Below are 27,290 nucleotides of genomic sequence, written 5' to 3'. Positions count from 1 at the left end.
TCTTCCAGACGTGCACTTCGCATAGCCTTAACAGTTCGTCACTTATCCCTGGGACACAACATATAATGTTCCCACTACATACCAAGAGAAATACAGCCAACTGCTGATCATAAACGTTCAGTCCCACGCCGGACATCAGCTTCAATCAGATTCTTGCCAATTAGCTTTCGCTACACATCCTAGTCCCGACACTTGATCAAAAGGGCGTGTGGGTGGTCGACCAGAAACCTGAAAGGCACGGTTGACCACAATGAAATTGTCGACTACAGAAACAATATTCAACATAAACAGGAAATTTTGTAGATGGACAGTTATAGTAGAAATTGTCAGAAGTCAAGATATTCTTTCAGCTCAAATTAGAAATTATATGGCTTAAGCAATTGTAGGTATATAATAAAAATCCGACTGAGTCGTATTAAATCATAGACAAGGATACAGAGAGCAAAAGCTTCCATGAGGTGAAGTACATGAAGCAGCTGCGAAGCTATATCCAGGCTAGCAACGGTCGTTCAGTAGCTTATAGGGAACGAGTAAGCGGGCGAAAAGATAGAATCGTTTTGTTACCTAGGGTATCTTGCTAAAACAACCCATAGGCAGATATGGTCCTTTCCGTAGGTTTTCACAAACAAGAGATCTCAGCGGCCATCGAAGAAATACATCAAATAAAGCATTAACCACAAAGTGAAGACTTGCTAAGGTAGGAAACGTGTATACCTCAGCCCAACAGATTAGGCAAGTGTAATATCTTAAGATGTACGGATTCAAGAGTGCTTAGTACCATGATCGCTCGAGTTGAATCTCAAAGGTCGGATTCATCTGAAGGAGCTGATTTAGACTCACGTATACATAGCGTACAATTATGATAAGGATAAGAGCCATCAGCAGAACAAGATCATTCTTTAAACATTCCTGAGTGACTCAATGGTGCCATATACTATAGGTTAATAGACATTGAAACTTTTCATTGAATCTTGACTCATAATATACAACCGATAAATACAATACCCAAGTAAGCCAACCACCAAAATAAGTACACAAATCCATCCAACCCCAGATACCCAAACCCAAACCTAGAAATATATATCAAAACGCCATACCATTCCCATTCCCATTCACAGCCCCAGCCGCCAACTCCCTCTTCTCCTCCGGCGTAATATACAAACTAAGCGTATAATACCTCCCCTCAATCAACTCAGACTCACCCTTGGGATCCCCCGCCAAAACCAACCTCGTATGACCCGCAAACGGCAAACTAAACCACACCGGCTGCCCACTCCGATCCGCACCCTCCCAGTAATCCGCATTACACGACATGCTACTACCGAATAGCAGCGGGTTGAAACCATTACACACGGCCTCGGGGATATGCAGCACGTCCTCCAACACGATGACATGCGACGTCGGGTCCTGCGGGCTCCTACACACGGTGAGATGAACGGTGCCAAAGCCCGCGACGTGTAGCTCGTCGGTGGGATTGAAGATGTTGTTTTTCAGGCGCAGGTCGACGGAGCGGTAGGTCGTGAATACGGCGCGGTCCCTAGCATAGTGACAGTTTCCAGATACGACCATCCAGTCATAGCAGATGCGGTTCGCGGGATGGGTAACCTTGTTTCTTTTGGTGGGCTGGTCGGGCTCATCTTGGTCGGCGAGGAATTCGTCGTGGGTTCGCATGGTGGTCGTCGTCACGTTGGGCTTGGTAGGAGGGTGATGCGCGGCCGGAGGAAGTGGTTATGGGGTCAATTGGGTCGATTGTGAGGGATAACGAGTGAATAAACCTGGGATAAGGACAGGCAGTAGTTGGACTTGGTGGCTCAATGATTTATAGACCGAGAAAAGGCTCTAAACAGATAGGATTGAGGTGAAACAGACGCATGATGTATCCAGCCCTGCCGGAACAAGGAAATCCGGCAGTAATCCTTACCCGGTAGGCGGTGCTTAGGTCTCAGCCCTGAAGATATGTAGGCGGTATATGGCGACAGTATAGTTTCACCGCCAAGGCTAACCAAGTTGAGGCAAAGCCTCGGTAATTCCCAGAATGCTGGTATCGCGCGGTGATTGGTGGGAGATATCCCCACTAGAACCGTGACTTGAACTAGGGCTAATGGAAGTTAAAGGTAACCTCAGAAAGAATGATGTCTTGTACCCACATGTCCCTCAGAGTCTAGTTTGAACACTATAATCTATGATGATAGGGAACCTGAGACAGATTGCGAGACTTGCGGCTCTCCAAATCACTTTGGGGCCTCTGCCGAAAAAGGAAGGGATTCGGGATTTGAATCACTAGGGCCTTAATGGCCTTGGATGGTGGCAGCACTACCGGAAATTCTCGGCGCTCGGGTAGTCCAACTCCGATTATGCAGGGGGAACACCGGTCTTGCTCTTAGCTTCCTTTCTGGGCCTGTCGTTGCGGCCCAATGCAACTGTGCATTTATGCAGCTATCATTTTACTCGACGCTTTGACCGCAGCCTGACAGCGCTGTCATCAAGGTCTATTTAGTCTGTTCCGCTACTAGCATGTTAAGGGTAAATGGTCATAGACACGGATGGGTATTTCTTGGCAAGGTTGTGCGATCTGAGTAGATGTAGCACAAGGAATGGGATAGACGTCTTATGGCGCACCTTGCATGCAGATTCTGTATCTAGAAAGGTTACGCTCGATTCCTCGGAATTGCGGATGCTATTAATACAATATTACTCTTTTAGGCAGTAGTTCGTAGAGAACCTTGAATGCTCAATCATGTGTATTGTTGGAAGAGATTGTGTTGGCTAGCCACAAACAAAATCCTTCCCTTGCCTCACAAACGGTTCAATTACCCTTCCCTCATGCCAAATAGCGTCATTTGCTTGTAGCCTATGCCCCCCCAAACCACGCTTCCAAGTACCAGCGCACCAAAGACCCACCCCCTTGCCGTGCAAGGCTGCGCAAGGAGCATATAATATCCAAGATTATAGGTGGAGTAGTGAAAAACGAAGCGGCTAGTTGATCCACTGGTGGTGAAAAAGAGGGTCGCTCGGAAAAGAATCCCTTTCTGACTGTCTCAACGGCACGATCTACAAAGAAGGAAAGTCAGGTGAGAAAGGTGTTGAGCTTCGTATCCACAGTGTTAGCCAATGAGTGTCCTGCATGCAGACTAACAAGGCCGATCAAGACCGACCATATGAACAGAACTTACCAAATGTAACTTCAATATTACCACCTGCGTGCAGATATCAAGTTACTGTTGAAACCTTGGAAGGAGGAGTTCTTTGTTGTCAGAACTCTATGTTGCAGAGTGTTCGCGGCTGAGTGAAGAACCAAGTATATGTATCGAAATCGAGTGGTTGTCGAGTTTCCACAACTCTAAGCCTCTTAAAGAAAGAGAGATATCATTGGCCAAAACAAGAATCCCGAGGACTCTATGAACAGCGAGTCAATTTTAGACTTGCCTCCCTGGTATGACGTACATGCTTCGGTTGTCTGACGACGATATCGGGAACTAGACTACGGGGAGAAGATACGGTCTAACAATGTGGCTTGAATTCCACCATATGAGGGGTACTGCGAGCATCCTGTGGAAAGATGTGGTGAAACATCTTGGACTTTACGCGTCGGACTGCTAAGGAATGACCTATGAGCGACGAATCACGCCGCCACCCACTTGTATTATTATGGATTATGGCGAGTGCCCACCGCTAGTATTGTGTCATATTCGATAGCAGTTGACATATCGAAGTATACAGCTAGTTGCTATCAGTGTCTAAATGATGTGGTGGTATTGTGGAGGCCTACGCTTTCTCGGGCCCTTGTCTATCCCTCACTAGAGGGATCAATATAGCAATCCTACACTGTATGTCGCCAGACGATGTACGCTGGGATGGAGCCATACATAACCACATATCGTCCGGAATTGCGAAACATCCAACGCTAGCGCTCTAGGTTGTAAGACGGGTTGGAACAGGCCTATAATACCGTCGGTAAGGACCTGGAATTGGGATTGCTCCGCATATGTGCAATCCTGACTCGGCCGATAAAGTTTCTTTCATCGTGTAAATTGTGCCTTTGGGCCCGTATTCAGATCCGGTTAGACCCATCAATCTCCTTACTCCTGTTAGGTCCATGGATAAGAGCGGCAATGGTGGTTCCAGGTTGGGGTTGGATACCAAAGACTCGCATTGGTTATGTCTAAATGGAAAAAATGTTTCTATGATGGACGATCGTTGAAGAACAAAGAAAATAGGGTTAACAACAACCGCGGCTAAGCTCTCCTCACAGTGCACTCGAGAGTGTGATATAGTTGAGAAGTTATAGGCCACCAGTTTAGCGCGGCCATATGGCGAATTAATTGTGCATGGGTTAGGCATTAGTATGGCGCTAAAGACAAAGTTGGGATGGGATCAGTGTCAGATCATCATGCCAGTTACCCAAAGTATAGAATGGGCTTCACGCTCAGGACACCATTTGACCCTAGCGCGAAGATCAATGGGGATCTGTATGCACAAATGCTACATTCTGCATACCCCGGCCATTGGTCACTGATTACCACCTTCCCACATTTGTGGCCAAAGTATGCCCAAGAAGTTTTCGCTGTTTGTTTGTCTGCAGAAGTTCCATGTCCTTGATCCATGATAAGGTCCATTACGGAGGATCTCGGGCCAACCTCATTGGCCTGGAACAATTCGCGCAAGGATCTTGGCGATGACAAGTCACGATACTAGCACTGACAATGAAAAAGGCACTAAAACAATAGTATGATTTCGGTCGTAAGGTTTGTCTCACTATTTTTTTTTTTTTTTCTGTTACCCGCATGACAAGCCTGATAGTTGAGACTCGGGGCGGAAAAGATTGTCCAATGAGAGGGCCAATCGGTAGAATCGGCAAACATTACCCGTTTGTCTGATGGTCTTTGCTTTGATGTGGACCGACCAGGGAGGTATAGATCTCGCGACTGTCACAGTCCAAGCATCATTCGATATCTCCTAGTCACAAATAGATCTGTCCATTGATGGACGGGTGATATGGCAAATTTTAGAGAGTGGCAAATATGAGTGAAGCTCCCCCGTGGGTCGGTGGAATTCTAGAATGGCGAATTAATTTATCCTCCACGTGAGACGTAAGAACGGTGGGGTGGTTGGATTCCCAATGATTCGGATTACATCCCTGTAGGGCCCCGTCTTTAAGGTACAGGAAGGAGAAGATCACAGGATCGGGCCAAAGGATTGTTACTGTACCTGCTACCTAGTAGAGTTGGTTGGGGACTTCTAGACTTTGGTAGTTCGGGTGCTAAATTAGGGCATGGAGAAGGCTCGGACAAGCTCCAACTTCCGCCCTATCACAGGATTTAGATCCGCGGTTCTACGGCCGAAACATTGCGTTGGAACAGAGTCCACTGCCTGTCAAGTGTACGGAGTACGGCAGATGGTTCTTAGGACCTATCAAGAGGACCGGAAGTCTTGAATCCATTTGAGATTGAAGATTTTGGGCAACTAGTATCGAGGCTAGGGCTAGGTCACGGGACCTGATTGGGTGGCTTTTACTGCCGACTCCGAGTGGAGATTTGGAGATCTGCAGGAGGAGAAGAGCAGCTGTCGTGGGGCCGCGGAATTCCTCTAAAAACAAGATTTCCAGAATCATTCGCCCGCAACTTCATTTCCTTAAGATGCGTCTGTACCAATTCGGGGTACCGCCGCTTCCACCACCACTTGTAGTCCCGGAAACCTGCGCTTTATTATATATCTAACGCCACCCTTCATGCCTCTATCGCGTACCATTTTACTGCGCCATTCCGACCTCCGATCCATCGGCCCGCGCCTCTTCTCTTTATGTCCGATTCGAAGTCATCGTCGTCCTCGCCTCGTCCTCTCGCACCGGCTCCTGGTCAACCCCCCAGACGAACCAGTTCTAGCGACGATGTAGTCCGCGGGCGGAAACACAAAACTACCGCTTGTAGGGCGTGTAAGCTGAAAAAGCTCAAGGTGAGTTTGCTTTGTGCTCGATCGCGTTCGTCCTATACTCCTCCCCTTACCTTTCTATACGTTCCTATAACTAGGACTATCGGGAACAGTCCTTGGCCGATCAGAGTGCCAACGCCACGGCTGATGTTGCTAGTGTCGAGGGGATCCACCGTGTGAGCATTGCACTCTCAATGGCATTGAATGTGTGGTTGATGAGATGGCGGATATGCGTCGAAAGTTCGCCATGAAGCGGAAGCTGGATCGACTTGAACAAGCGGAGGACACCTTGCTACACCTAATAGGTGCCTTGCGAGGGAGTGAGAATACACGCATTGCACAACTACTGAACCTCATCCGGAGTAATGCTTCCTTTGATGAAATTGCAGTGTTCTTGGAGCAACAGTTTTCTCGCGCGGAGATCGAAAGATCACCCGAGCTGCGTGAGTTCCGGAGTCAGCTCTCCCGACCATCAGACGAAGACGACGACGATGGGAACGAGGGGACTGCACCTCGAATTCCCCGGCGGATGCTCGAAGTGCGCCGCCTCGCCGATATCCCCGTGTACAAGGTTCCCGCGAAGCCTTGGACGACAGTCACAGACGATGACGATCTAGTGTCACACTTGGTGTCCTTGTGGTTAACATGGACTTACCCCTGGTTTGACTGGCTAGATAAGGATGCCTTCATTCGCGATATGCAGGCAGGGAATTTGAACTGCCGGTTCTGTTCGCCATTTCTGGTGAATGCCATCCTCTCAGAGGCGAGTGTACGTAGCGTAGTCTGTATGATTCAAAACCAATACACGAAGGATTTTATTGATTGGTGCCACTCCTCAGTATTATTCCGACTACGCCGAAGTCTTTACCGTCCCCGGCGATATGTTCTCTCGCGGCGACCACTTCTACGAAGAGGCCCGTCGATTACTCGAAGCAGAGGAGGAAGAGGTGCCAAGCAGTATACCGACTATACAAGGCCTTCTTGTGCTATTTATACGGTCGGTCTGGGTGACTTCCCGTGAGGGTTCTTGGCTAACATATTCCAGGCTTGTTTTGATGGGTAAAGATCGCGTGGGATGGATGTATATGGACCTTGCTATGCGAGCCGCGAAGGAGTATGCTTCTTCGCACCCGCCTCTTCCTATCGACACGGAATCGGTGCGGCAGATCGAGAGCGTGGTCAACCGAACATTGTGGGGAGCTTACAACATATCTTCGTATGCTAAATCTCCCCATGGCGAAAGACAAGCAAACTGACGGTTGAAGGACGGCCGCGGTGTCCTTGATGAAACACATAGATGTCACCCCCCCTCCGCGACCGCGTGTGCCTATCAACCATGACGATCGTCTCGATGTATGGTCTCCCTATCCTCAGCTAGTACAGCCGGTGCGCGGTCACCATAATTGCGTATTCGACCGGTGGTGTGACTTTTCTTTCATCACGCTCCGAATCAGTAGAGCTCTACATGACCCTGACAACAGTCCGCCTCAATGCGAGATCCCCGCCATCATCAATGACATATACCAGCAGCTACAGGGTTGGTACGCGAACTTACCGGAATGTCTACGCCTGGAAAATGCGAATGTACCACATATTCTTAGCTTACAGTGAGTCCACTAGACGAATTAGACGCGCTATGATCTTTTTACTTGCTAACCTATCTCTTCTAGCCTGTTCTACCACACAAATGTCATGCAAATCTTTGGATTCCTCCAATCAAACAGCGGCGAAGCTATAACCCCGGAAACTGCGAAGAACGCCAAAGACCTCTGCCTCTCAACCGCTAGACGCATCGCTCAGATTCTCAGTATCCACCGTGAGAAATGGGGCATCGACCGTCTCGCTCCATCCACCGTCCAATGGGCCAGTATCGGTCTCTTCACTCTTCTCGAAGCCCTCGACTCACTTGAAAATCGGAAAGCTTTCACTGAGCTTTGTATTTTTGCGCGGGCTTTATCCCGACGCTTCGGTCTCGCCAAGGGCATTCTTCGCATGATCCAGGTAACCGCACAGCAGACGGAGGTATCCTTGCCGCCGGAAACAGACGCCCTATTCTTGGACTTCGAGACGCAGACTTGGCGCAATCGGGATTCGCAATCGTTCAGCAGTTTCTATCCACACTTTTCGACAGTAATCCGACAGGGAAAGGTTCGACAATCCGACGTGAGTATGGATCGGTTTTTGGAGAAATGGGATAATCTTGATATTGGCGACGGACCACCCCGGAGGGAAGAGGAAGAGTGAACCATGGGGATAAGTGGTTGATTTACGTGTTATGACCATCAGACTAGTATCCAGACTTGCGCGATTGTATAGCGCCTAATAGACTGAAAATTTCAGCCATACACCTATCTTTTCTTTTTTTCTCCTTCTCTTCCCTTTCTTCTGTTCTTCTCTCCCACATCTTTCCTCCCCTTAACTCTCACTTCTCTTCGTTTTGCCCCACAGTTCCTCCTATCACCGTAAACCGCACATCCGTTCTACGCACAATATTCCCTCGATGACGCTTATACAGACCTTACCCTTTTGGAACCTCTCCAACCCCCTTACCCAAGCCACACCAAGGTCATCCATATCAAAGAGCAGGTTGGTCTGTGGCAAAGTATATGTCCTTTCCAATTAGAAAATCCTTGACATCATAAGCGACATCTCAAGCTCCCTGATTGGCCCACCCGCTTCCTGACAACCCCACATAAAACCCAACACCAAAACAACTCGCAGTAGACTCTATACAAACTTTCAAAAAATAGCCCTCTAAGCACCTCCGTAAATAACCATACCTACATATCTGCAACTCAAGTACAATGGAAGAAGAGAAGAGACCACCGCTACCAACCCGACCCTCACAAACCCCCACAGAGGAGAAACCCCCCACCAAAGACCCCTATTTCACCGACACCAGTAAACATCAAGACCAGGAACAAGACCAGGAACAAGACAATGAGGAAACAAATACAAACCCTGCATTACCAGCATATACCCCAACAGTTCTAATCCAAAACCAAACATCCCACACCGCCTATCGACCCTCCTCCATCCTCCCCAAACCAGTCGTCATACCCCGTATGTCTCCCTCCCCTTCCCTCTCCCCTACTATCTATCTACCTACCTAAACCCCAACACCACAAACCAAAACTAACAAGAAAAAAAACAGAAACATCCCACTCAATCCACGGCACAATCTACCGCCCCTTCGCGCGGGCCTACCCACCAACCCTAGAACGCCACGGAATCCCCAAAGCCGATTTCCTGGCCTTCATCGACGGCCTCAACGCCGTCTGGGTAGCAAACCCCTACATCCAGGCTATTAGCACGACCAGCAAGGCTGCGGTGTTTGTGCCGGTTTTGCAGGTGCAGATTGCTGCGTTGGGGGTGGCGGCTGCGGCGGAGTATGGGTCGGTGAAGGTTTCGCAGAGACGGACGACGGAGTATATGCGGGTGGCGAATGAGGAGTTGTTTCGGCCGAGGGGGTTGCGGGTGCAGGTGCTTAGGACGAAGGTTATGATGGCTGAGGTGGGGATTCCCGGGGAGGTGTTGGAACTTGGGGAGTGTGGGGGGAGGGATGAGGAGTTTGGGGATTTGGAGGGTTTGGGGGATGGTGGGAAGGGGAAGGAGAAGGGGAAGGAGAAGGGGAAGGAGAAGGAGAAGGAGAAGGAGAAGTATGATCCGCAATTGAGGAGGGTGGAGGCTTTGAAGGACTTTGTTTGTCCGGTTGTTTATGAGGAGGCGGGTGAGGTGGGCAAGGAGAATTGGATAAAGAGGGCTTCTGATAAGCAGGAGAGCTGGCTTGCTGAGAGGCAGAATAGTTCCATTGTGGGGAAGAGGGAGAAGGCTGGGAAGTTGATGAGTGAGGCTGATGAGGCGGAGCGGCAGATTAGTCTGAAGATCGAGGAGGTTGCTCGTGCGAAGGTTGCTGCTGAAGAGAGGGCTAGGGAGAGGATGGATGGCCCATTGGGGGAGTCGTTGCAGGGTAGGGGCATGATTCAGGATGATCTGGACAAGGAGATGAAGAAGCTGGACAAGCAAATGGAGAAGCTCATGAGGGAAAGGGAGAAGAAGGTTACGAAGATCATGAAGAAGGGTAAAGAACATCTGCAGAAAGTGGAGAAGAAAGAGAGTCGTATTGCGCAGAAGGTGATGTGGGTGGTGGTGACGGGGGATGATGGCTCGGGCTTTCAGAACCATCTTTGTGAGGAGTCGGACGCTTGATATATTGCGTTTCACATATTGGGATTGGAAAATCGGCGTATACCCTTTGAGTGATATACCTGTGTTAAATTATAGTTGCATTCTATTCTATTTTTCACATTCGGCTTGCGATCACAGAACGTATCTGAAGAATGGGTTCTGCTTGTCAGTCAGATCATGGAACGCCAGCTTATCCCTTTGGCTCTCATCGAGGTCCATCTGGTCCCGGCGCCGATTCTCCCTCCAGAGCACCAGATACAGGGCCACTGCGGCAGCAATGGTGATGCAATAGCAAATCACCATACCCGTCCACAGCTCCGGATAATGCTGGCCCACGGTTTTACTATTGACAAGTTGTGGCCCGATGATGTTACCGACGGTGTAAGCCACAAACACCGTGGCCGCCATGATGGTCTTCTTCGTAGCACCCGCCACATTGCTGGCCCCAAGGGTGATAATTAGACTGACAACAGGTCCGAAGAACCCCGTCAATGCGTAGCCCACAACAGGGGCTGCGGGTTGGTATCCCCATTCGGACTTCCAGATGACCACACATCCAGCGATGACAGGAAGGCAACAAGCAACCAGCATGGGAATGCGTGTGTTCGGGATACGTGACGAGATGTAGCCGCATAATGGGATGAATATGACGCAAACACCACCAACGGGGAATTGGAATAAGATCGAATCCAGTGTGTTAAAGCCAAAGGTTGACACGATGAGGGGACCGAAACCGGAAATGGCACCGTTGATCGTATACCTAGTGACATGTGAGAATAGTTTTATGTGATGGCGTGGAAGATACTCACGCAGAAGCCATCATTATCGCAACAAGGTACAACTTCAGGTCCAGGAACGACTCCTTAATGTGATCCCATTTAATCTTTTGGCATCGCACACCCGTCTGTCCTTTCCGCAGTCGCTCCACTGCAACAACCCGTTCCTCCGGGGTCAGGAACCACGCAGAGACAGGCGAGTTGGGCATAATACAGCACCATAGTCCAAACAGGAATGTAAGCGCACCGGCAAAGATATAAATGTATTGCCAACGTTTCAGTGCACCAGAGCTGATCTGGCCGAAAGCGTAGTTCAAGGCACCGCCAATAATAGTGAACCACCCAGTACCGGAGAACCACCATGCCTGACGCATGGCTTGCTCCTTCTGTGTATAGTAGCTACTCACGATAGTCATGAAGCCCGTGGGAACCACACTCTCAACAAAACCTGAAACCCCGTCAGAGACATTGACCACTGGCAAGGGGGTTGGATAGTTATAACACGAGAAGAACCATACCTAGGAAGAATCGCTGTACAAACAAACCCTGCCATGTCTTGACACCCGCTGTAGCGGCACAGGTAATAGCCCAAAGCATCACAATGGGGCCGAATACATATTGCGTTTTGAAGCGCTGGAGGATAAACGTCATCGGGTACAAGCCGGCCAACATTCCAAAATAGAATATGGAAGTGGCCCAGCTGAGTCGCGATGTGTCCTTGGACGGAGGCGATGTGGTATGATCGATAACAAGTAGTTCCAGGTCAGTTGTCATACCGAACAGAGATGCACTCCCCAAGATAGCCTAAACAAGTCAGCTCGGACTCTTCTTTGACTATCGAACTCATTACAACTGACTTTGTCCCAGTATACAAATCCATATCCTGAACCTCATTAATAACGGTACATAACTTTAGACATATATTAAAAACCTACCTATTAACATTGCTGGCATGAAGAATAGATCGATCTTGCGCAGCACACGCTTCTCCACTGCCGGGTCGATCTCCTGCGCTTCGTCGCTCACCACCGCCAATGCGGCATCCTTGTCGAATGTTGGGGCATCTGGAGATGAGGGGCGTTCTGCCGTAGCGCTCGGCACTTGAATCATTTTGACAGTGAGCGTCTTTCTAGAACTCAGCAAGGAACATTCTGAGGGCAAGATTCTTCTCGATGGCCGTTGAGAGGAAAAAAGAATTTTCCACCGATTCAACCAGTAACAGATGGCTTAGTATGACTTCGGTGAGAGCACTAAACACTAATTAACGGAAGTTTACGACGCCGATGGAGAATATGGGGACATTTGACTGGCCCAGCAAAATGCCAAAGCTCGAATTGAGTGGATTGAGTGGTGCGGAGGACTGCGTTCCTGAGGCCACATTTCCTATTCGGGACTAGCCTAGGGTCCGTACCCAGCATCTGGAGGTCGAACTGATATTGGGATCGACCTTATTAAACAAGCATATTTTCTATATGGTTCATGGACGTCCCATTAGTACTTTGATATTCACGTTAGAGGAGAGAGAGAAAAGTGCACTGACCAGGCCCTCCGCCAGAGAAGCGAGTAACATGCCCTCAGTAGCTACATAGGTTAACTTGAAAGCGGACAGGTTTAGTAGGCTGGATAGATCAACGTTCGCTACAGAATGCCGCATATGACACGTGTGGCTGCGTCCAGAATGTAACCTGGAAGATCTTCAACTGACATGGCGTTTTGTGGCATTGTCAGCAGTCGTACGTATGCTGCATGAGAGATTATCGACTGGTGCCCTGCGGACGTACTAGCCTTACTTAGTAACTTGTACCGCGGACATGCCCGCGGACATTCCGCAGCTTCGAAGTATTAAAGCCACCCATATAGGATTATGATAATCATTCCATCAGCGTTATTACCAACAGGAACACGGATTCTAAAACAAATGTCTGAACATCGTAAGGTATGTTTACATTATTATATCGATTATCCCTTTACTAACCGTCTCAGGCGATCATTATCGGAGGAGGTCCTGCGGGTCTCTCGACCGCGTTGCGTCTCCACCAAACCACAAACGTCAAATGCACCATCTATGAACTCCGACCTGAGCCAACCACCCTCGGAGGTGCAATCGGCATCATGCCCAATGGTCTCCAACTATTCTCCCGTCTAGGAGTCTATGACGCCCTCCACGCGCGGGGTAGCAGCCAGAGTAACCTCGTCATCCACTCCGCACAAGGCGGAATTGTAGGCGAACAGAAAGATATGGTCAGCTACGCGCGCGCACAGACAGGCTTCGGATACCTTCGAATAAAGCGAACAGATCTTGTAGATGTCCTCCTGGATGCGGTGTACAAAGCCCAAATCCCCATCTATTTCAAGAAGCGGCTCACAACCATTGACGACAACGGCGACTCTGGTGTGACTATGACGTTTTCCGACGGTAGTACTGACACAGCAGACATACTCATCGGCTGCGATGGGATTCACTCTTGTGTGCGTCGTCTGTATGTCGATCCCAATCAGAGGCCTGAATACTCTGGGTTTTCGGGACTATTTTCGCTTGTTCCCACGTCGAGGCTGTCTTCTTCTGCTGCAGCGCAGGTTTCAGGAATCGGTGCAACGTTGACAGAGCAAGGGATGTTTATGGTGATGCTCGCGACGGCAGCAGGTGATGAGGTGTCCTGGGGTTTGTCGCAGGAGGTCCCGTTGCCGGATTCCGGGGATAGTCGAGATGGGTGGGAGGTGTATCGACAGAAGGAGCTGAATGGATTTAAATCAAACATGCATCAGATCTTGGAAAAGGTGCATGGTGACTGGGGGGACTTACTAAAACAACTCGTTGAGAACACCGACGTTATGAAGTTCTATCCGGTTTACCGACTGCCACTTGGTGGGGCTTGGTATAGGGGTCGCTGTGTGCTTCTTGGTGATGCGGCGCATGCAATGCAGCCACACGCGGGACAGGGCGTCTCTATGGCGTTGGAAGACACGTTTCTGCTTGCTCGCTTACTGGAAGACCACAGTCGACCTCTGACGGAGGTGTACAAGAAATATGAAGAGATTAGGAGACCCCGAGTGAACGAGATCTACAAGCTTGCTTCCCGAAACGCGGGGGTTCGGAAGACGACTGGGCCCTGGGGCTTGTGGTCGAAGGAAGTTGTGGTTGGGATGGCATTTTGGGCTTCTTGGGCGTTAGGGTTGGAGAAGTGGGGATGGAGACAGAAGCATATGGCTTACGATATTGATATGGAGGAAATATAGAGGCCGTAGGTATTCGTTGTTGATCTTCATGGCCATATATTTGTTTATCACTTAGAGATATTAGATTACCATTTACTTCCCACTTCGATAGTCTTAATTCACGAGCGATGTCTCGCTAATGCACTGGGTTGAGCCCTTAGAAAAGGGTCATGTGCACATATCCCTAGACAGAAGTAGAGATACCAATGCATTGAGTTCTCCCCACTGAAAGGGTTTTTCAGAGTTCAGAGGAAAGTCTACCGCTCGATAGCTACCAATAATGCTGAAACAAAAACACGACTCCCAGGAGGATCCCTGTTGTTGAGTAATATACGTCACGTCAGGTATCCAGCCACCAAGAACCTAAACAATAATCCAGCGCCATGTGGCGTCAAGCCCACAACGCTTTCTGAGACCTCTCTCACGCTAATTCCGTGCCACTTCAGCTTCCAACGGCCTGTGCACCTGTGCTACCGGAGAACCTGCGATCGCGTTTTGTTTTCCCCCATGGATACACGTCATCTATAATCGACCGGAGCTTACGAACAAAGTTCTGGTACCAGACTCCATCCTTAAAGCCGAACATCACTCTGGACCAATCATTAGATCAATGGGAAATTGTTGGTATAAAATGGTACGCAAGGGAGACAACGCACAACTTGCCATCCATGCGGCGAACACGGTATACCTCATAGGGAAAATCAGGGCCGAGCTTGCCAGTGTACTTTTCTGCCTCGAGATCAATCACCACATGTAGCTTTGGGTCGACTTGCGGTATATCAGGGTTCGGGGGTTGGATGTGGACGAAATGACGGTCGGTATCAAGTTCCTCGATTGAGCGACCGTTCTTTTCGAGGTAGAGTCGAACTGGCTCGTAGAGATCTGCTTCGTCGAGGTCCGCTTCTTGCAAGCGTAGAATTACTCGCTTTGGATGGTCCATCTTGGTAAAATGGAGGGGTGTGAACAAAAGGTTGTACGATTTGCCGGAGGGAAGTCATTGCTCTTATGTTGTCGGCGATCAATGTTTGCTTGGTGGAAGATCAGCACAGAAAGATCAGCGAAATTGATACGTTAGACAGACTCTTTTGATTGGGCCAAGTACACAATGAGACAATCGTAGGTAGAAACATGAATATCACTCTGGATCCCAATCTCATTGGTTGCTCTTGTGTGACCAATCCAAATTATCCCCCGTTCTTGTCCTCTACGACGTTCTCACTCCTTACTGCTGGAGCTCAAATGAGGGCTACATTCCAGAATTGTCAGTGCTATATACCTAGGCTATTTCATATACTTACGTGAAATTCAAACGATAAACATAAGCTCAGAGCCTTCCGAACTCGGCGGCGTTTCGCCCCTACAAACAGGACATGGGCCATCCAAGTAATCATTCTCTATATCAACGACACGGTCAAGATCACGCAGTCGGCCACCTGGTGGCAAGCATAGCTGTCGATTCGAGCGCCGAAAAGCAGCGCTGCAACGCTGATAGTCCCTAGCCACTGTATGGCCGCAACCATGACGACCGTTATATCGCTCGCAGAGTAGTTCGCACATTTCGAGATAGGAACGATACTAAGTCGTCAGATGAGAATCTTTCACTGTTAATCTAAGGAAAAAGACAAGAAGAACACGAAAAATTCTTAACACTTAGGTTTCGAGTTGATATTATATACATTGGGCAACGCTCTACACTGAATATCGCAGGCATAGTCCCTGTGCACTTGTGTTGCAAGGTGACCAGCGTGGTGTTGTATATGTAACGGTCCGATTGCATTGACGTCGCTCCAGTTCGTTTGTGAGTTACCCTCCCCTGGCACATTCCCGGTGACATAGAGCTTGCAGGTCGCACCTCAGCGGCCAGGACACCTCGTTGGTCGGCAGGGTTTCATCATGTCGTAGCTTACACAAGCGCAAGCCATTGCTACCAGTCAACACCATCCCCCAAAGACATAGCTTTGTGACACAGAGTGTAACCAACCATGGAGAGGTCGACCAGGTCTTCATGCATGGACAAGCTTTAATCGCTTGGTAGAGCCTAGCTTACAGAACATTGATAGACGGGACGGGACGGAACGGAACGGAACGATAAGCTTGTCCCGTCATAGTTAACAGTGATTGGCCACTGGCCCTCGAGTGCTGCAGAGTTTCGTCTACTTGGGAAGTGTAAGAGCGACCCTCAGGTCATGCAGGTATAACTGCAAGTATGAGGGGAAAGAGACCACTTGAAAGCCCGTCTAGTGCAAACTCAAAAACCAGATCAGGGTAAATCATTTATCACTTTATGTGCTTTCACCGAAGTTGAAGTCCGTATCATCCAACAGGGAGTTCCACTGTGGGATGTCGAGCTCTGGCGCGACCGCTAGAAAGTCTGACCATAGCTGGTCCCAGTCTTCCTCCTGCATCCCTGGCTCAGGTGGAACGTTCCTGTAAGGAGCCGCATCGTCAACTAGGATTGGATGTTCCGTCGCTGACCATTGCACTGTACTTACTGCATGACTAGACATAGATGTATTATAAAGACCTTGCGAGTTGTCATTGTTCTGAGGGGCTTCACTAGCTGAAACAAGGGTATCTTTACGTATTCCCGTAATGTCTGATTGTAAATCAAGGCGCCGTGGTCGCTGTCTGTGGAGAGTTGACATAAGAGTCTGCATATTTTTCTGGATCGTCTCTACCAGGATACTAGACTCTTCCTTTGACTTCTCGAGAGTCTCATAAGCAGCAAGCACTTTACCCTTCCGAGCCTCCGCATCTGGTGCGTCGGGGTTAAATGAAACATCGGTAGCTAGAATAAGAGCGGCCAGAAAAGCATGCTGGTTTGTCGTCCAAAAGCGTCCTGGTTTCAATCCAATCCGTGCTCCCGCATCGTCCATTAAGCGTCGTAACTCTAATACTTTCTGCGCATACTGGATACAGACCCGGTGAGAATATGAGTACTTTGGGTTTGTCACACCTTCAAGGTGGTAGGGTCGGTGGAGGCGGCAGAGGCGCGTGTGTAGACTGAAATGGAGACTGATTCGCTGGACCGGGATATAGGGACGCTCTTCACATATTGTCTTGCTTTGTTCAATGCTGTCGGGGTCTAGTTTGAAGAAGGCTGGAAGCTCACTTAGGAAGTTCTGAAACTTCCTGTCTAGCGCTAGGATGGTTTCGTAATCCGGCTCTTGTGCCTCCAGCCAAATTGATGGCATCGCATCAACGACTTCGCGACAAAGAGTAGCGAGTTTCACACGGTAGATAAAAGCGGATAGTGCGGAGGGTTGGGATAAGGGACGGTCCTGCAGTATCCCTGTTGGCGTAATAAACTCGTCGTCAGTATTAGTGGGATAACTGACCATCATGTGCTTTGGCTGGATAAAGTAAGCTCCTTCCTGGGGACCGCCAGAAAACGAGTTTAGCCTTTGCTCGTTAGTGATAGGTTGAACTAAATGTATACTAGACTCACCAGTCGCTCGCCAGCATGTTCCACCAGATCCGTCTTTGGACTTCGAGCTCAATTGGGTTGTATCCCTTCAACTCTCTTTGTTCGCGGCTTTTCGGGGTATCTAAGCGATGGATCTGCATTGCTCGTGCCATGGAGAAGCAACGGAAGCGGATTAAAGGAAGTTTGTAAGGATAGTTATCAGAATTGCCAGCCATATGTGACAAAGTAGCCATAGCGGCGAGCGCAGTAGTGGAGGGCTCCATGGGGTGAGGATGATCCACGATCGATATTGCGAGGCGTGTGTATACCTTGAAAGCTGCTTGTGCTTCTGTTGGCGTGGCGTTCAGTTTCTCCAGCAGCTGCGGTGTCCAGGCAAGCATTGAGCCAGCAAATACACTAAGAAGTAACAGCAACCTAGCAGTGCCTATTTCCTGGCCCTCAAGCATAGTCTGATATGTCTTCTCCACTAGCTCTCTTGTAGAAGGAAAATGGAGCACTCCGAACATCGGCCCAATAGTTGCTACGAAATGGCTGAACAACTCTCTAGCTTCATCTATTCGTGGGAGATGCCTGGCTATACTGGTAGTATTCAAATAAGCCTCATCGTGAGAGGATCGGACGTGTGAATTGACTGGGGTAAAGCCTATACGGGAGATTTGTTCCTCCTCCTACGGTGTCACAGATGTTACGATTTGTTTCCCTAGCCGTAACACGGGAAAGCACATACGATGTTTGCTGGGTATGCCGTAGGTAGATGTGCAGCCTCACTTGGCTTGCGGAAGACCGCTTCTTCTAACTTTTGGAGGCGATACAGCACCTCGTCCGGGTTTCTTCCATGACATAGTGAGCGACAAATCCGACCAGGAGAATACAACAAACTCACAGAGAAGTGGGCACTGAGCGTGAGGTCCCCGGAGCGGCCGGCGGACTTGGATCCCTCCGAAATTGGTTAGTGTCAGTTGCTATTACGGATCCCTGGCCCCCAGAGAACTTGTTATGTTCATTTTGTCCAGAATATTTGCACTGGATATGTCTCTGCGTGCAACTGGAGCAGGGCTGGTTGCGATCGCACCGACGTTTTTTCTCCCGGCAAGATATGCACGACAGAGGTGGTCGGTTCCATCGATGTATCATCATTACAGGGCTTCCACTGTGATTCCGTTTCATGATGCGGCTTCTCAGTGGGTGATCGCTGGTGGTGGTAGAAACATGAGATGGACGCCAGAAGAGGCGTGAAATCCGCGGGTCAATATTACCGATTGTGGCTAGTGGCTCCGCGACCTCCGAGAACAGGATCGGAATATTGTTTGTCCGATTAAATACGTAACTAAGCGAAAAGGCAGGCTGTAGTTAGATATTATGCAGCTTCAAGTTATAATTTGTTATAATTTAACGGAATCTTATAGCGAATGACGGCCCTTTGGCCCCTGGTGAGAAACATCCTGGACTGCTGAATTTGCCTTGCCTTCGTGGCTGCACGAGGAGATGGATAACAGTGTTCATGATTTGTCATGGGAGAATTCTCTATAATGATATCAATCTCTCGGTGTATCTCAATGATATAGGTTCCTATGATACTAGAGATAGTAAGATATGGAGTTTCACGACTGTTCCCTCACCTGGCGATAGCAACGATGACTTGCTAAACGCACGTACTTGTTTCTTTGGCCTCTTCAGCCTTATCGGAGAGCCATGAGAGCACCAGATAATGATAGTCACACGACAGAGTTCTTCAATAATACGGTACGATCTATGGATCCTGGAGACACTTTAAAAGTGTTGTTTGATAACCCAAACCCATGCGGGAACTCCAGCTGCGTTCCTAGATAGGACTTGGCTCCTGGGAAAGCCATGACCAGATGAAAAGCAACATTAGTGGCGGAATTCATGCCATAATTATCGTGTGGAACGCCGGCAGCAACCACATTGAATCTTTCATCCGGTTATAATATTAGCACCTGGAATTATGTCCATATTTTTGAGGTTAGGATGAAAAAGTATACGTGAATAAGAAAGGTCAGATTCTGCAATACTATAAAACAACAAATCTATAAAACCCACCCTTCCTTCCTCACCACCTCCCTAGTCCACTCCTCCAACCTCTTTACAAGCTTCCAATCATTCGCCATATCGCTCTGCCACCTCGGCTCCCCAAACCGTCGGAAAATCTCGAGATACGTACCGCTCTGCTCGGCCTTCATATCCTGACTCGCCACACAGAACAAACTGGTCCACGACCCTTTATCCGCAGACCACATCAACCCAAACATGCGTAAGACCGAGAAAACACATGTCATGCCCGACCCCGAGTCCTCCACCGAAGTGGCCAAGTTCGTCTCAACCAGACCTGGATGGACGGACGAAACCCAGATCTCGCCCTCCCCGTTCCGCGCACTGGGAGAGCCGGGGCCGTACGCCTTGTGTAGAGCCTTGGCGTGCAGAATGTTGGCGAGCTTGCTTTGTTCGTACCGCGCCCAAGGGCCACTATCCTTGAGTGAGAGGTCTTTGAAATTGATGCCGCCCTTGGGTGCGCCCAAATGGCCTGATGAAGTGAGGTTGACGATGCGCACGCTGCCAGGATAAAGCCCCTTGGCGGTCAGCAGCATCAGAGGAAGAAAGTGCTCCGTCAAAACCCAATGCGCCAGGTAGTTAGTCTGCCACTGGGCCTCATGGCCATCTTTGGTGATTTCGAAGGGCGTCGCCATGATGCCTGCGTTGTTGACCAGGCCGTGTAGGGCTGTTTCGAGGGTGAGGAAATGCTTGGCGGCCGCGACGACGCTGGTGAGGTCCATGAAATCCATTTGCAGGAGGTTGATGTTAGCTGAGGGGTGCATTTCCTTGATGTTGGCGATGGCTGCTGTGCCCTTCTCTAGAGATCGGGCGCACAGGTAGACGTGGGCGCCGTGTTCTGCTAGGTGGGTTACGGTGTAGTAGCCTCTGTGATTTGGTGGGATCAGCGATTAGGGCTTTCGTGGTGACAAGGAGAAGGGAGACTGACATGCCGGAATTCCCACCTGTGACTATGAATACTTTGCCCTTGAGATTAGGGAGAGTGTCGGGATGGAAAGTCATATTAAAAACGAGTACTTGAGTCACTAAATGTCTTGGATTGAATTCTATGTTTTGATGATACGAAAACATGCGTCGAAATCAAGGTGATGCCACGATCTTTATTGCTCTTCTTGAACAAAGTCCGAGGTACCATCTTGGATGTTATTTCCAAGCGTCAGATATCGTGAGCAAACTGCATGACCATTGGGCCAATCACGTCACAATAGACTTGTACATGTTAAAGAGATAGACTAATAGGAGACTTCCGAGTAAGCAAGTGAGCCAGCTGCATGAAGCGTGGGCCTCCTGCCGAGTCTAATCTCTAGCTACGGTCAATCATAACGTTGCGTTTGTCGATGTGAGCAGGTTGCATGACACTAGACCTGCTCAAGTTAGACACTGCAACGGTGACCAATGGTCCTGTCTGAGTCAGCTGCGGTATAGTATGCATATGACCCAAGGTAGTCAATGCCCTGCGATCTAGACTGTCAGACTCGTCATCATTGTGAGCAGGCTACATAAACTGTCTTGGCCGACCCGAAGAAACTCACGTCATTCATCATTGCAATTCAAAACGTCCGCTAGCATCATGATTAGTATGTATCAGCCCGCAAATTCAACAACACCACACATCCAACTCACGTCGATGGCACAATTGGCCGAGGTACGTACCAGGCCGCCTTCAATCACCCAAGAAGATCTGACTTGCTCACCGTGTACAGGCAATTAGCAGGGAAGACGACTGGACCGGGACCAAGGATGCCGCAGCACGCAGACGGGCACAGACTAGGCTCAACACAAGGGCATACCGTAAGTAAGATCTTGGTTTCTCTTTCGTCCATATCAACAGCCAAAGTAGTCCGATCTTGGGGTATCTAATTATCATAACTAATCGTCCAGTAGGTAAACGCAAAGCTCTTGCAAAGAACGCCGAAGCATTTAGTGCCGAAACCGGGACACTGATCAAATCACGAGCGCCGGTGGAATGCTGGGACATTGAGCAGCAATCCATCTCCGTCGTCCCAGCATCACGTATCAAGCAATTATATAATGCGAGAAATCCCTTGCTGCCAGATAAACCTGGAAAAGATCAGTTTAACATGGTCTTCCCCCTCTGTCCAGACCATCTCATCACACTTCTCCAATTCAACGCCCTCCGCGCCCTGGCCGTCAACCGCAATCTAATCTCGAATATCCTCGTCACGCCGCTCGACTGTAATAAGGAAGTTATCCACATCACCCCCTACCCTACTAAGCCCGACCTACTCCCTTCAACACTCCTGCCCACCACCCTTCAACAAACGGTGCCGCACGGCGACTGGATCGACCTGTTCCCGTGTCCCGAGGGACGAGACCGCCTGATCCTGGCCACTGGCACCTTTGACGAGGATGAGCTGTGGGCCGACTGCATCGGCGGGCTATACGAGGGCTTTCCAGACGATGAGATTGAGCGACGCGGCATTATTGCGTGGTCGCCACCCTGGGACATCACGGGGTGGGAGATGTCGGAAGGTTTCTTAAAGAAATGGGGATGGTTGTTCGAAGGGTTGCCGGGGGTGTTAGAGGCGACGAATCGGTGGCGAATGGAGAAAGGAGAGGAACCATTTGTCCATGATGACTGCACGACACATGTAACTGCTTGACCTTTGTTTCGTCCGACTACTTCTTCTTCATCAGCCAGCGGAGTCCATTTTCCGTACATATCGCTGGACAGCCTGCCGACTATGGTGTTCATTTTCTGTGGAGAGAGGAGAGAAAAGGGGATATCTGACAGTTGACTTATGACGCATGTCCAAGTATACGTTGCCATTACTCTTGGTGTGCCCATATTTAATACTATCCTTGACATGAACTTAGCGGGAAAACATTCAAGAGACCTATGTCTTGAACGGATCCTCGCACCATATCAGCTGAATATGTATTCCTGTGGAATCTTTCTAATACGGCAAGCCATTACAGGCTGGTGTCTTTCTGCGCTACTAGGCACTTTTCCTCATATATTGGCCTACTCAGCGTGCAGCATATTTAGGAATATGCACTCCGGCGATGGTATCTAGGAGCCAGTCAGATCGATGTAACCACCCTACCAGCACTTGTCTTTCTGGAAATAGGGCGCTCAGTTTGTTTCCACCGTTGTTTCTCGTTGTTAGTCCATCATTGTTGGTTTTCGATTTCTTTTTGATCGATCGCCTAACCAATGCTTCCATTTCTATGTAGCTGCCATAGTTTCAACGATTGAAAGATCAGAGCCATTAAAGGTCAACACGAAGTTCCCTGAAGATCATAAATTGGAAACATTTGGAAGTGCGCTCTCTTCCGGTCGCTCTGGTGGTACTCTCTTGAACGAATCCTCCTTTTATACTTGAGTGTTGACGGTGTCTGGCTTCGATTATAGGAGAATTATGTCGTCCTTTTTGTGAGATAGACCCCTTGTTCACGCCTTTCGTTGACTTGGAGCAAGAAAGCTATTTAGACTTCCCGAGGGGCGGGAAAACTACGATTTGAGAATTGATGGTGAATGATGGAGGTGAGTGACTATTGATCAAGACCAGGAAATGCTTGAAGAATTCGAGAGAGTGCAAGAGTCTCCCAGACCTTGAAGTCACAGTCGAACTCACGCAACAACCTGCGTTCCTCAAGTACCTACGGGGACACAGTCTGCACAACACTGCCTATCAGATCAGCTGGATCTCGAAAGTGCAAGAGCTGCTCTTTGCATGAACGAGTCAGAAGGCAAATGTGAATTCACTCAGTAGGCTCTGTGGTTACTACGTTGCGTCTGCCTTACAAAAGTTTGGATATGTCTTACAAGTTTCCATTTCCCCTCAACGAGAGTTATTTCTACAGGCAGGTCACAGATTATAGGACGCTAAGGCAATTTACAGATACCTTCTATACCGCTTCCTACCATCCCTCTCATAAGGTCACTTTAGTTGTGTTCTTTTGCTACCTAGGGGAGCCCTTCACTCTCTCATGGCCTTCTATGCTCCCCAAGAATAAAGTACATCCCATACAAAGAATTAACTGCAGCAAATAACACTCCACTTTGTTACCATTGCCGCCAGATAAACCTACAAGCGATGTCGTGGAACCATGGATTATAGACGTACACACGACCCATGCAAATCAGAAGCCTTGAAGTGTATCCCAGTCCTACTGGAAACAATTTATCAGTTATTGCTGCTCATTCTCCATTTCCTATCAGCACCTCACTTAATCAACCTCTTCATGCAAGGATGAGATTAAAGAGTGGGCCATGATAAAGTGGGGAAGATGGGCTTGAGTATGAGGAAGCTTCCAATGACTGAATTTCTATTCCGCATCCAGCTTTATGTGCGGTCTATTAAGTGCTGAGGTATATGGTTCTTAAGCGGAGGCAAAACTTATATATATCTGCTTTTTTATCTCGGATATCTTCATCTACAACAACTGCTGTTTATCACACCTGTCTTACTTTCCTCTTCACAATCCCTTGCACCTGGTACTTAATACTCGGATTGAATTTCCCTCCACCTTTTCAATCCAACCGTAAGCTTGTTTCCATGAAACAATACGCCTACAAAGACATCGGCGAAGCCAACCGAAAAACCCACTGGTACTCATCCGCCGTCTGAGCCGGAGATCAGGTTCACCGCGCCCGCCAAGGTAAATACTCATTACATCCCCATATTCACCGATCTGTGTGAGGTACTAACAAGGGTACAGGAGGTTTCTATGATGCAGACTTCAACATCACCAAGCTTGCACCTGAACGATCGACCAAGCCTTCGTGAACATGGATACCGCCCTCAAGGACACGGGTGCCAATGGTTGTTGCCCGGTCTACAGAATCAACTCTTATCATATCCAACTGGACCAGGAGGCGCAAGACGCCATGGTTCGGAATGTCAAGAGGTGAATGCCTGATAACCACCCCGTTTGGACATGTGTGCAGATTGGTCGTCTTGGTCATGATGCTATGAGAGTTGAGATTGAGGTTTCGGCGTTTGGTCCTGAGGGTGCTAGGGAGGCTGGGCTAGTCCAGCTTGAGGGGTTTGGGTGGGATGTTGTGATAGATGGGCTGGTGAAGTTTAATGTATTCATTAGCAGGATTGGGGTAGGTTAAGGAAATATAGATTGGGGTTTTGTGACCTATCGCCCAATGGACGTAAGGGATAGCGCGCAGATTACCGTCAATTACTATCGTGCATCATAGCTTTTCATACTATAGCTTCTTATTTCTGAGGGCAAAATTTACGAACATATTAATTTAGACCAAGTTTCCTATTTCCCTGACAATACACGAAATGATCCATGATGACAGCAGTTTCACCTCCTCATTTAGACGACTCGATGAAGATGATGGCCTTCAGTTCTCGTCTCAAGCTCTCACACCCACGGTACGAGACAAAAGCTTGCTGCTTGATGTTGCCAGGGGTCAAAAACCGGTTCTGCCTCTGTCCCTTGGATTGATCTGCTGACATGGCCCCTTTAATGACATCCGCCTCATAATAGGCCGGAGAGAGGTCTGTATCGGACAATGATAGGCCAAGCCACCGCGCGGTCAATCGTCTCCACTCATCGCCCGTGGGTTCCCAACAGTTCAGAGGCCGCTCGTCAGGTGTACTAAAGACCATGATGGCACCGGCTCTACCTGCATAATCCTTGGCTGTGGCCAGATCCCCCGTGGTATAGATCCCTGGCCCAAACTCGTTGTCCGCGTTGGTTGACCTTATAACGGGGAGGAAGAAGGCCAAGCATTTCTCGAGAGCCAACAGGGTCAGCCCTCGAAATAACGTATCCTTCCGCTGCAGAAGGCCATCCGCGAAACGAGCAGTCACATCCTTCTCAAATTTGTTAAAGTTTCGATTATGCTGGACTCGTACTACCTTGATTGTCTCACCACTAGTCACTGGTCGTGAGAAAGGATAAAGGGCCTTAAGCTCTTGCGCTGCCACCGTCTCTGTAACCGAGGCAGGGATCGAGCATTTTTTCACTGCACCACTCTCCAGTCCGGGTACATGGTCCCAGGGAAAGATGCCTTCATCCTGGTAGCGCGAGAGAAGAAAGGAGACAGGGAAACATCCGATTGGGACAGCCACAATTTCATCGTCAATGACATAGGCTGGATCGTCGATCATCCGCACCACATCAGGCCGACCACACATGTGGAAGATCGTCCGGGATGATCCGACCATCTGGTGAACGTGTGCTAATTAGATATCAGTAATCATCCCTGGCAAGAAAGTTTTTCTGCTTGCATACCGTATTCTAGGTTCTCCCCAAGGTACTCCGCTATCTCGAGCGGCATCTCGTCCCCCGGGTAGTCCCCATACCAAATTGGGTCAAAACGTACGTGGTCATAATCGGTGTTGTCGTACATCGGCTCTCGCTCATCATCGTCATCCGTTTTCTCCCCCTCTGCCTCTGGCTGCTATTCTTCTTGAGGCTTCTCCTTGGCCTCTAGGCTCCTGTCGACGTCACTGGGCATATCGGGCGTGGTGACAGAGTGCTGCATTTTCAGTCGTTGGATCACTCGGTCATAGGGGAATACGTTGGGGGGGTGCGATTTCCTCCAAGGGAAGGGGTCGCTTCTTAACGTTGACCATCATCCTGTTGAGTTTGCCGGATATGAGATAGTGCTGACGACCTCGCCGGATATGAGTTAGTGCTCACGTACTATGGAGGATAATGAATTGGTACCAAGTAATAGTCAAATTGAAAACCCCTGTATTTTGAATCGGTTGCTCGTTGTTAGCTTAAGAAAGAACATGTAGCGGTTCCTGCTAGTAGTTTATATCTTCGCTACGCACCGCGGCGCTCCTTCCCAAGTAGTCCCTATTCCTAGAACATATTATTCTATACGCGAGAGGCAATAGCGGGTGAACCATAGGCGCTCAGGCTTGTAGCCTGATATTCACAAGTTCATCGTTCTATGTGAGTCTGTACTCAAAGGGAAGCAAAAAGAAGACAATCGCAACGGGTATCTGCAGAAGATGGTCAAGCGTGATGGCTGAGTGTATGTGGAGATATGCTTGCTACCGAACAAAGGCTGCCATTTTTGTCTTACCTACTCTATCAACGGCCTTCAGCCTAAGAAAGAGTGGTGTCATAAAGAGTCTCTTTGTCTTTTCCTCCGTTTGTGATTTCAAAGATATAACTGCTTCCGGCCCCTTCGCCATTCAGGCCCATCCTAGACAGTTCAGCTAGATTCCTTTCGCTAGGAAAGCTTCCATTGATCACTAACCCTAGACCCTGTTGGGGAAGGGATCCGATGGAATCAATACCATCTGCTGGAAGCTAGCAACTCTGCCACTGCCTTTGTCAGTGGGCATGACAGCGTTAAACTAGCCCATCGTGGTGGCTTCATGAATATGACAAAGGAAGGTCGACCCAATGATGCTCTGGTGAGTAAAAGTCTCACTGACGTATAGCTCGTATTTGGTATAGATTCTGCAAGAAAGCAGCGCTAGTATCGTGTCTGTCTGATAAGACTAGACTTCCTTTCATTGAGCCCGTGTTGTCCCCATCCGTAAATGAAATGACAGCCCTTTATCGACTGAATAGAGGGCACGGCCGATTGAAAACTGTTCATGTGTGGAACATGCTCAGTAGGGCTTTGAGGGCAGTGTTGCCAGTGTATTTGTGTATAACCGAGGAGGACTAGTGTCGTCGGTCGAATGTGTCTTACTCCAATCGGGTAAGCACAATGTTGGTTAGTTTTC

At 48.9% G+C, this 27,290-nt stretch overlaps 10 protein-coding genes across 10 annotated transcripts; 4 read left to right on the top strand and 6 right to left on the bottom strand.

Moving 5' to 3' along the window:
- Positions 1–1,083: 1,083 nt before the first annotated feature.
- On the bottom strand, positions 1,084–1,671 carry F9C07_10965 (uncharacterized protein; the record flags this gene model as incomplete). The annotated part of the gene is made up of 1 exon (XM_041283881.1): positions 1,084–1,671. One exon carries the CDS (start codon positions 1,669–1,671, stop codon positions 1,084–1,086), a length of 588 nt encoding a protein of 195 aa, XP_041140197.1.
- A 4,034-nt stretch (positions 1,672–5,705) lies between these two features.
- Positions 5,706–8,452, top strand: F9C07_1139980 (uncharacterized protein). Its single transcript, XM_041287920.2, has 6 exons — positions 5,706–5,952; positions 6,086–6,697; positions 6,768–6,925; positions 6,974–7,144; positions 7,194–7,535; positions 7,599–8,452. The coding sequence occupies exons 1-6, from the start codon at positions 5,800–5,802 to the stop codon at positions 8,170–8,172; spliced, it is 2,010 nt and encodes a 669-aa protein (XP_041140198.1). The 5' UTR covers positions 5,706–5,799; the 3' UTR covers positions 8,173–8,452.
- On the top strand, positions 8,453–10,193 carry F9C07_1139981 (uncharacterized protein). The gene is made up of 2 exons (XM_041287931.2): positions 8,453–8,991; positions 9,083–10,193. Exons 1-2 carry the CDS (start codon positions 8,733–8,735, stop codon positions 10,135–10,137), a joined length of 1,314 nt encoding a protein of 437 aa, XP_041140199.1. The 5' UTR covers positions 8,453–8,732; the 3' UTR covers positions 10,138–10,193.
- A 55-nt stretch (positions 10,194–10,248) lies between these two features.
- On the bottom strand, positions 10,249–12,018 carry F9C07_10963 (putative MFS transporter; the record flags this gene model as incomplete). The annotated part of the gene is made up of 5 exons (XM_041287941.2): positions 11,828–12,018; positions 11,750–11,775; positions 11,411–11,696; positions 10,926–11,340; positions 10,249–10,876 (listed from the first exon to the last, which is right to left on the bottom strand). Exons 1-5 carry the CDS (start codon positions 12,000–12,002, stop codon positions 10,249–10,251), a joined length of 1,530 nt encoding a protein of 509 aa, XP_041140200.1. The 5' UTR covers positions 12,003–12,018.
- A 792-nt stretch (positions 12,019–12,810) lies between these two features.
- On the top strand, positions 12,811–14,129 carry F9C07_10962 (2-polyprenyl-6-methoxyphenol hydroxylase; the record flags this gene model as incomplete). The annotated part of the gene is made up of 2 exons (XM_041287932.1): positions 12,811–12,828; positions 12,876–14,129. 2 exons carry the CDS (start codon positions 12,811–12,813, stop codon positions 14,127–14,129), a joined length of 1,272 nt encoding a protein of 423 aa, XP_041140201.1.
- Positions 14,130–14,550: 421 nt separating this feature from the next.
- F9C07_2228601 (uncharacterized protein) lies at positions 14,551–15,048 on the bottom strand (the record flags this gene model as incomplete). Its single annotated transcript, XM_071509830.1, has 2 exons — positions 14,551–14,698; positions 14,765–15,048. The coding sequence occupies 2 exons, from the start codon at positions 15,046–15,048 to the stop codon at positions 14,551–14,553; spliced, it is 432 nt and encodes a 143-aa protein (XP_071366023.1).
- A 1,342-nt stretch (positions 15,049–16,390) lies between these two features.
- On the bottom strand, positions 16,391–17,915 carry F9C07_10960 (uncharacterized protein; the record flags this gene model as incomplete). The annotated part of the gene is made up of 2 exons (XM_041287942.2): positions 16,391–17,510; positions 17,557–17,915. 2 exons carry the CDS (start codon positions 17,913–17,915, stop codon positions 16,391–16,393), a joined length of 1,479 nt encoding a protein of 492 aa, XP_041140203.2.
- Positions 17,916–19,583: 1,668 nt separating this feature from the next.
- F9C07_10959 (putative short-chain dehydrogenase) lies at positions 19,584–20,676 on the bottom strand (the record flags this gene model as incomplete). Its single annotated transcript, XM_071507531.1, has 2 exons — positions 19,584–20,472; positions 20,534–20,676. 2 exons carry the CDS (start codon positions 20,674–20,676, stop codon positions 19,584–19,586), a joined length of 1,032 nt encoding a protein of 343 aa, XP_071366022.1.
- A 330-nt stretch (positions 20,677–21,006) lies between these two features.
- Positions 21,007–22,595, top strand: F9C07_1139580 (uncharacterized protein). Its single transcript, XM_041287933.2, has 3 exons — positions 21,007–21,250; positions 21,309–21,396; positions 21,490–22,595. The coding sequence occupies exons 1-3, from the start codon at positions 21,176–21,178 to the stop codon at positions 22,227–22,229; spliced, it is 903 nt and encodes a 300-aa protein (XP_041140204.1). The 5' UTR covers positions 21,007–21,175; the 3' UTR covers positions 22,230–22,595.
- A 2,307-nt stretch (positions 22,596–24,902) lies between these two features.
- F9C07_10957 (uncharacterized protein) lies at positions 24,903–25,948 on the bottom strand (the record flags this gene model as incomplete). The annotated part of the gene is made up of 2 exons (XM_041287943.2): positions 24,903–25,777; positions 25,831–25,948. The coding sequence occupies 2 exons, from the start codon at positions 25,946–25,948 to the stop codon at positions 24,903–24,905; spliced, it is 993 nt and encodes a 330-aa protein (XP_041140205.2).
- Between the last annotated feature and the right edge of the window lie 1,342 nt (positions 25,949–27,290).

Source organism: Aspergillus flavus, chromosome 1 (assembly GCF_009017415.1).
Source record: "Aspergillus flavus chromosome 1, complete sequence".
Lineage (NCBI taxonomy): Eukaryota > Fungi > Ascomycota > Eurotiomycetes > Eurotiales > Aspergillaceae > Aspergillus > Aspergillus flavus.
The sequence above is the reverse complement of the archived record's forward strand: the minus strand, read 5'-3'. Positions and strand labels throughout refer to the sequence as shown.

What these genes read in the sequence shown, in the direction of transcription:
- F9C07_1139980 (XM_041287920.2), top strand. Translation starts at nt 5,800, where the DNA reads ATGTCCGATTCGAAGTCATCGTCGTCCTCGCCTCGTCCTCTCGCACCG. An exon ending in CCATCCTCTCAGAGGCGAGT is followed by an intron (nt 6,698 to 6,767) that starts GTACGTAGCGTA and finishes GCCACTCCTCAG; the next exon opens with TATTATTCCGACTACGCCGA. An exon ending in GGAGCTTACAACATATCTTC is followed by an intron (nt 7,145 to 7,193) that starts GTATGCTAAATC and finishes TGACGGTTGAAG; the next exon opens with GACGGCCGCGGTGTCCTTGA.
- F9C07_1139981 (XM_041287931.2), top strand. Translation starts at nt 8,733, where the DNA reads ATGGAAGAAGAGAAGAGACCACCGCTACCAACCCGACCCTCACAAACC. An exon ending in CAAACCAGTCGTCATACCCC is followed by an intron (nt 8,992 to 9,082) that starts GTATGTCTCCCT and finishes GAAAAAAAACAG; the next exon opens with AAACATCCCACTCAATCCAC.
- F9C07_1139580 (XM_041287933.2), top strand. Translation starts at nt 21,176, where the DNA reads ATGATTAGTATGTATCAGCCCGCAAATTCAACAACACCACACATCCAA. An exon ending in CGATGGCACAATTGGCCGAG is followed by an intron (nt 21,251 to 21,308) that starts GTACGTACCAGG and finishes CACCGTGTACAG; the next exon opens with GCAATTAGCAGGGAAGACGA. An exon ending in GCTCAACACAAGGGCATACC is followed by an intron (nt 21,397 to 21,489) that starts GTAAGTAAGATC and finishes ATCGTCCAGTAG; the next exon opens with GTAAACGCAAAGCTCTTGCA.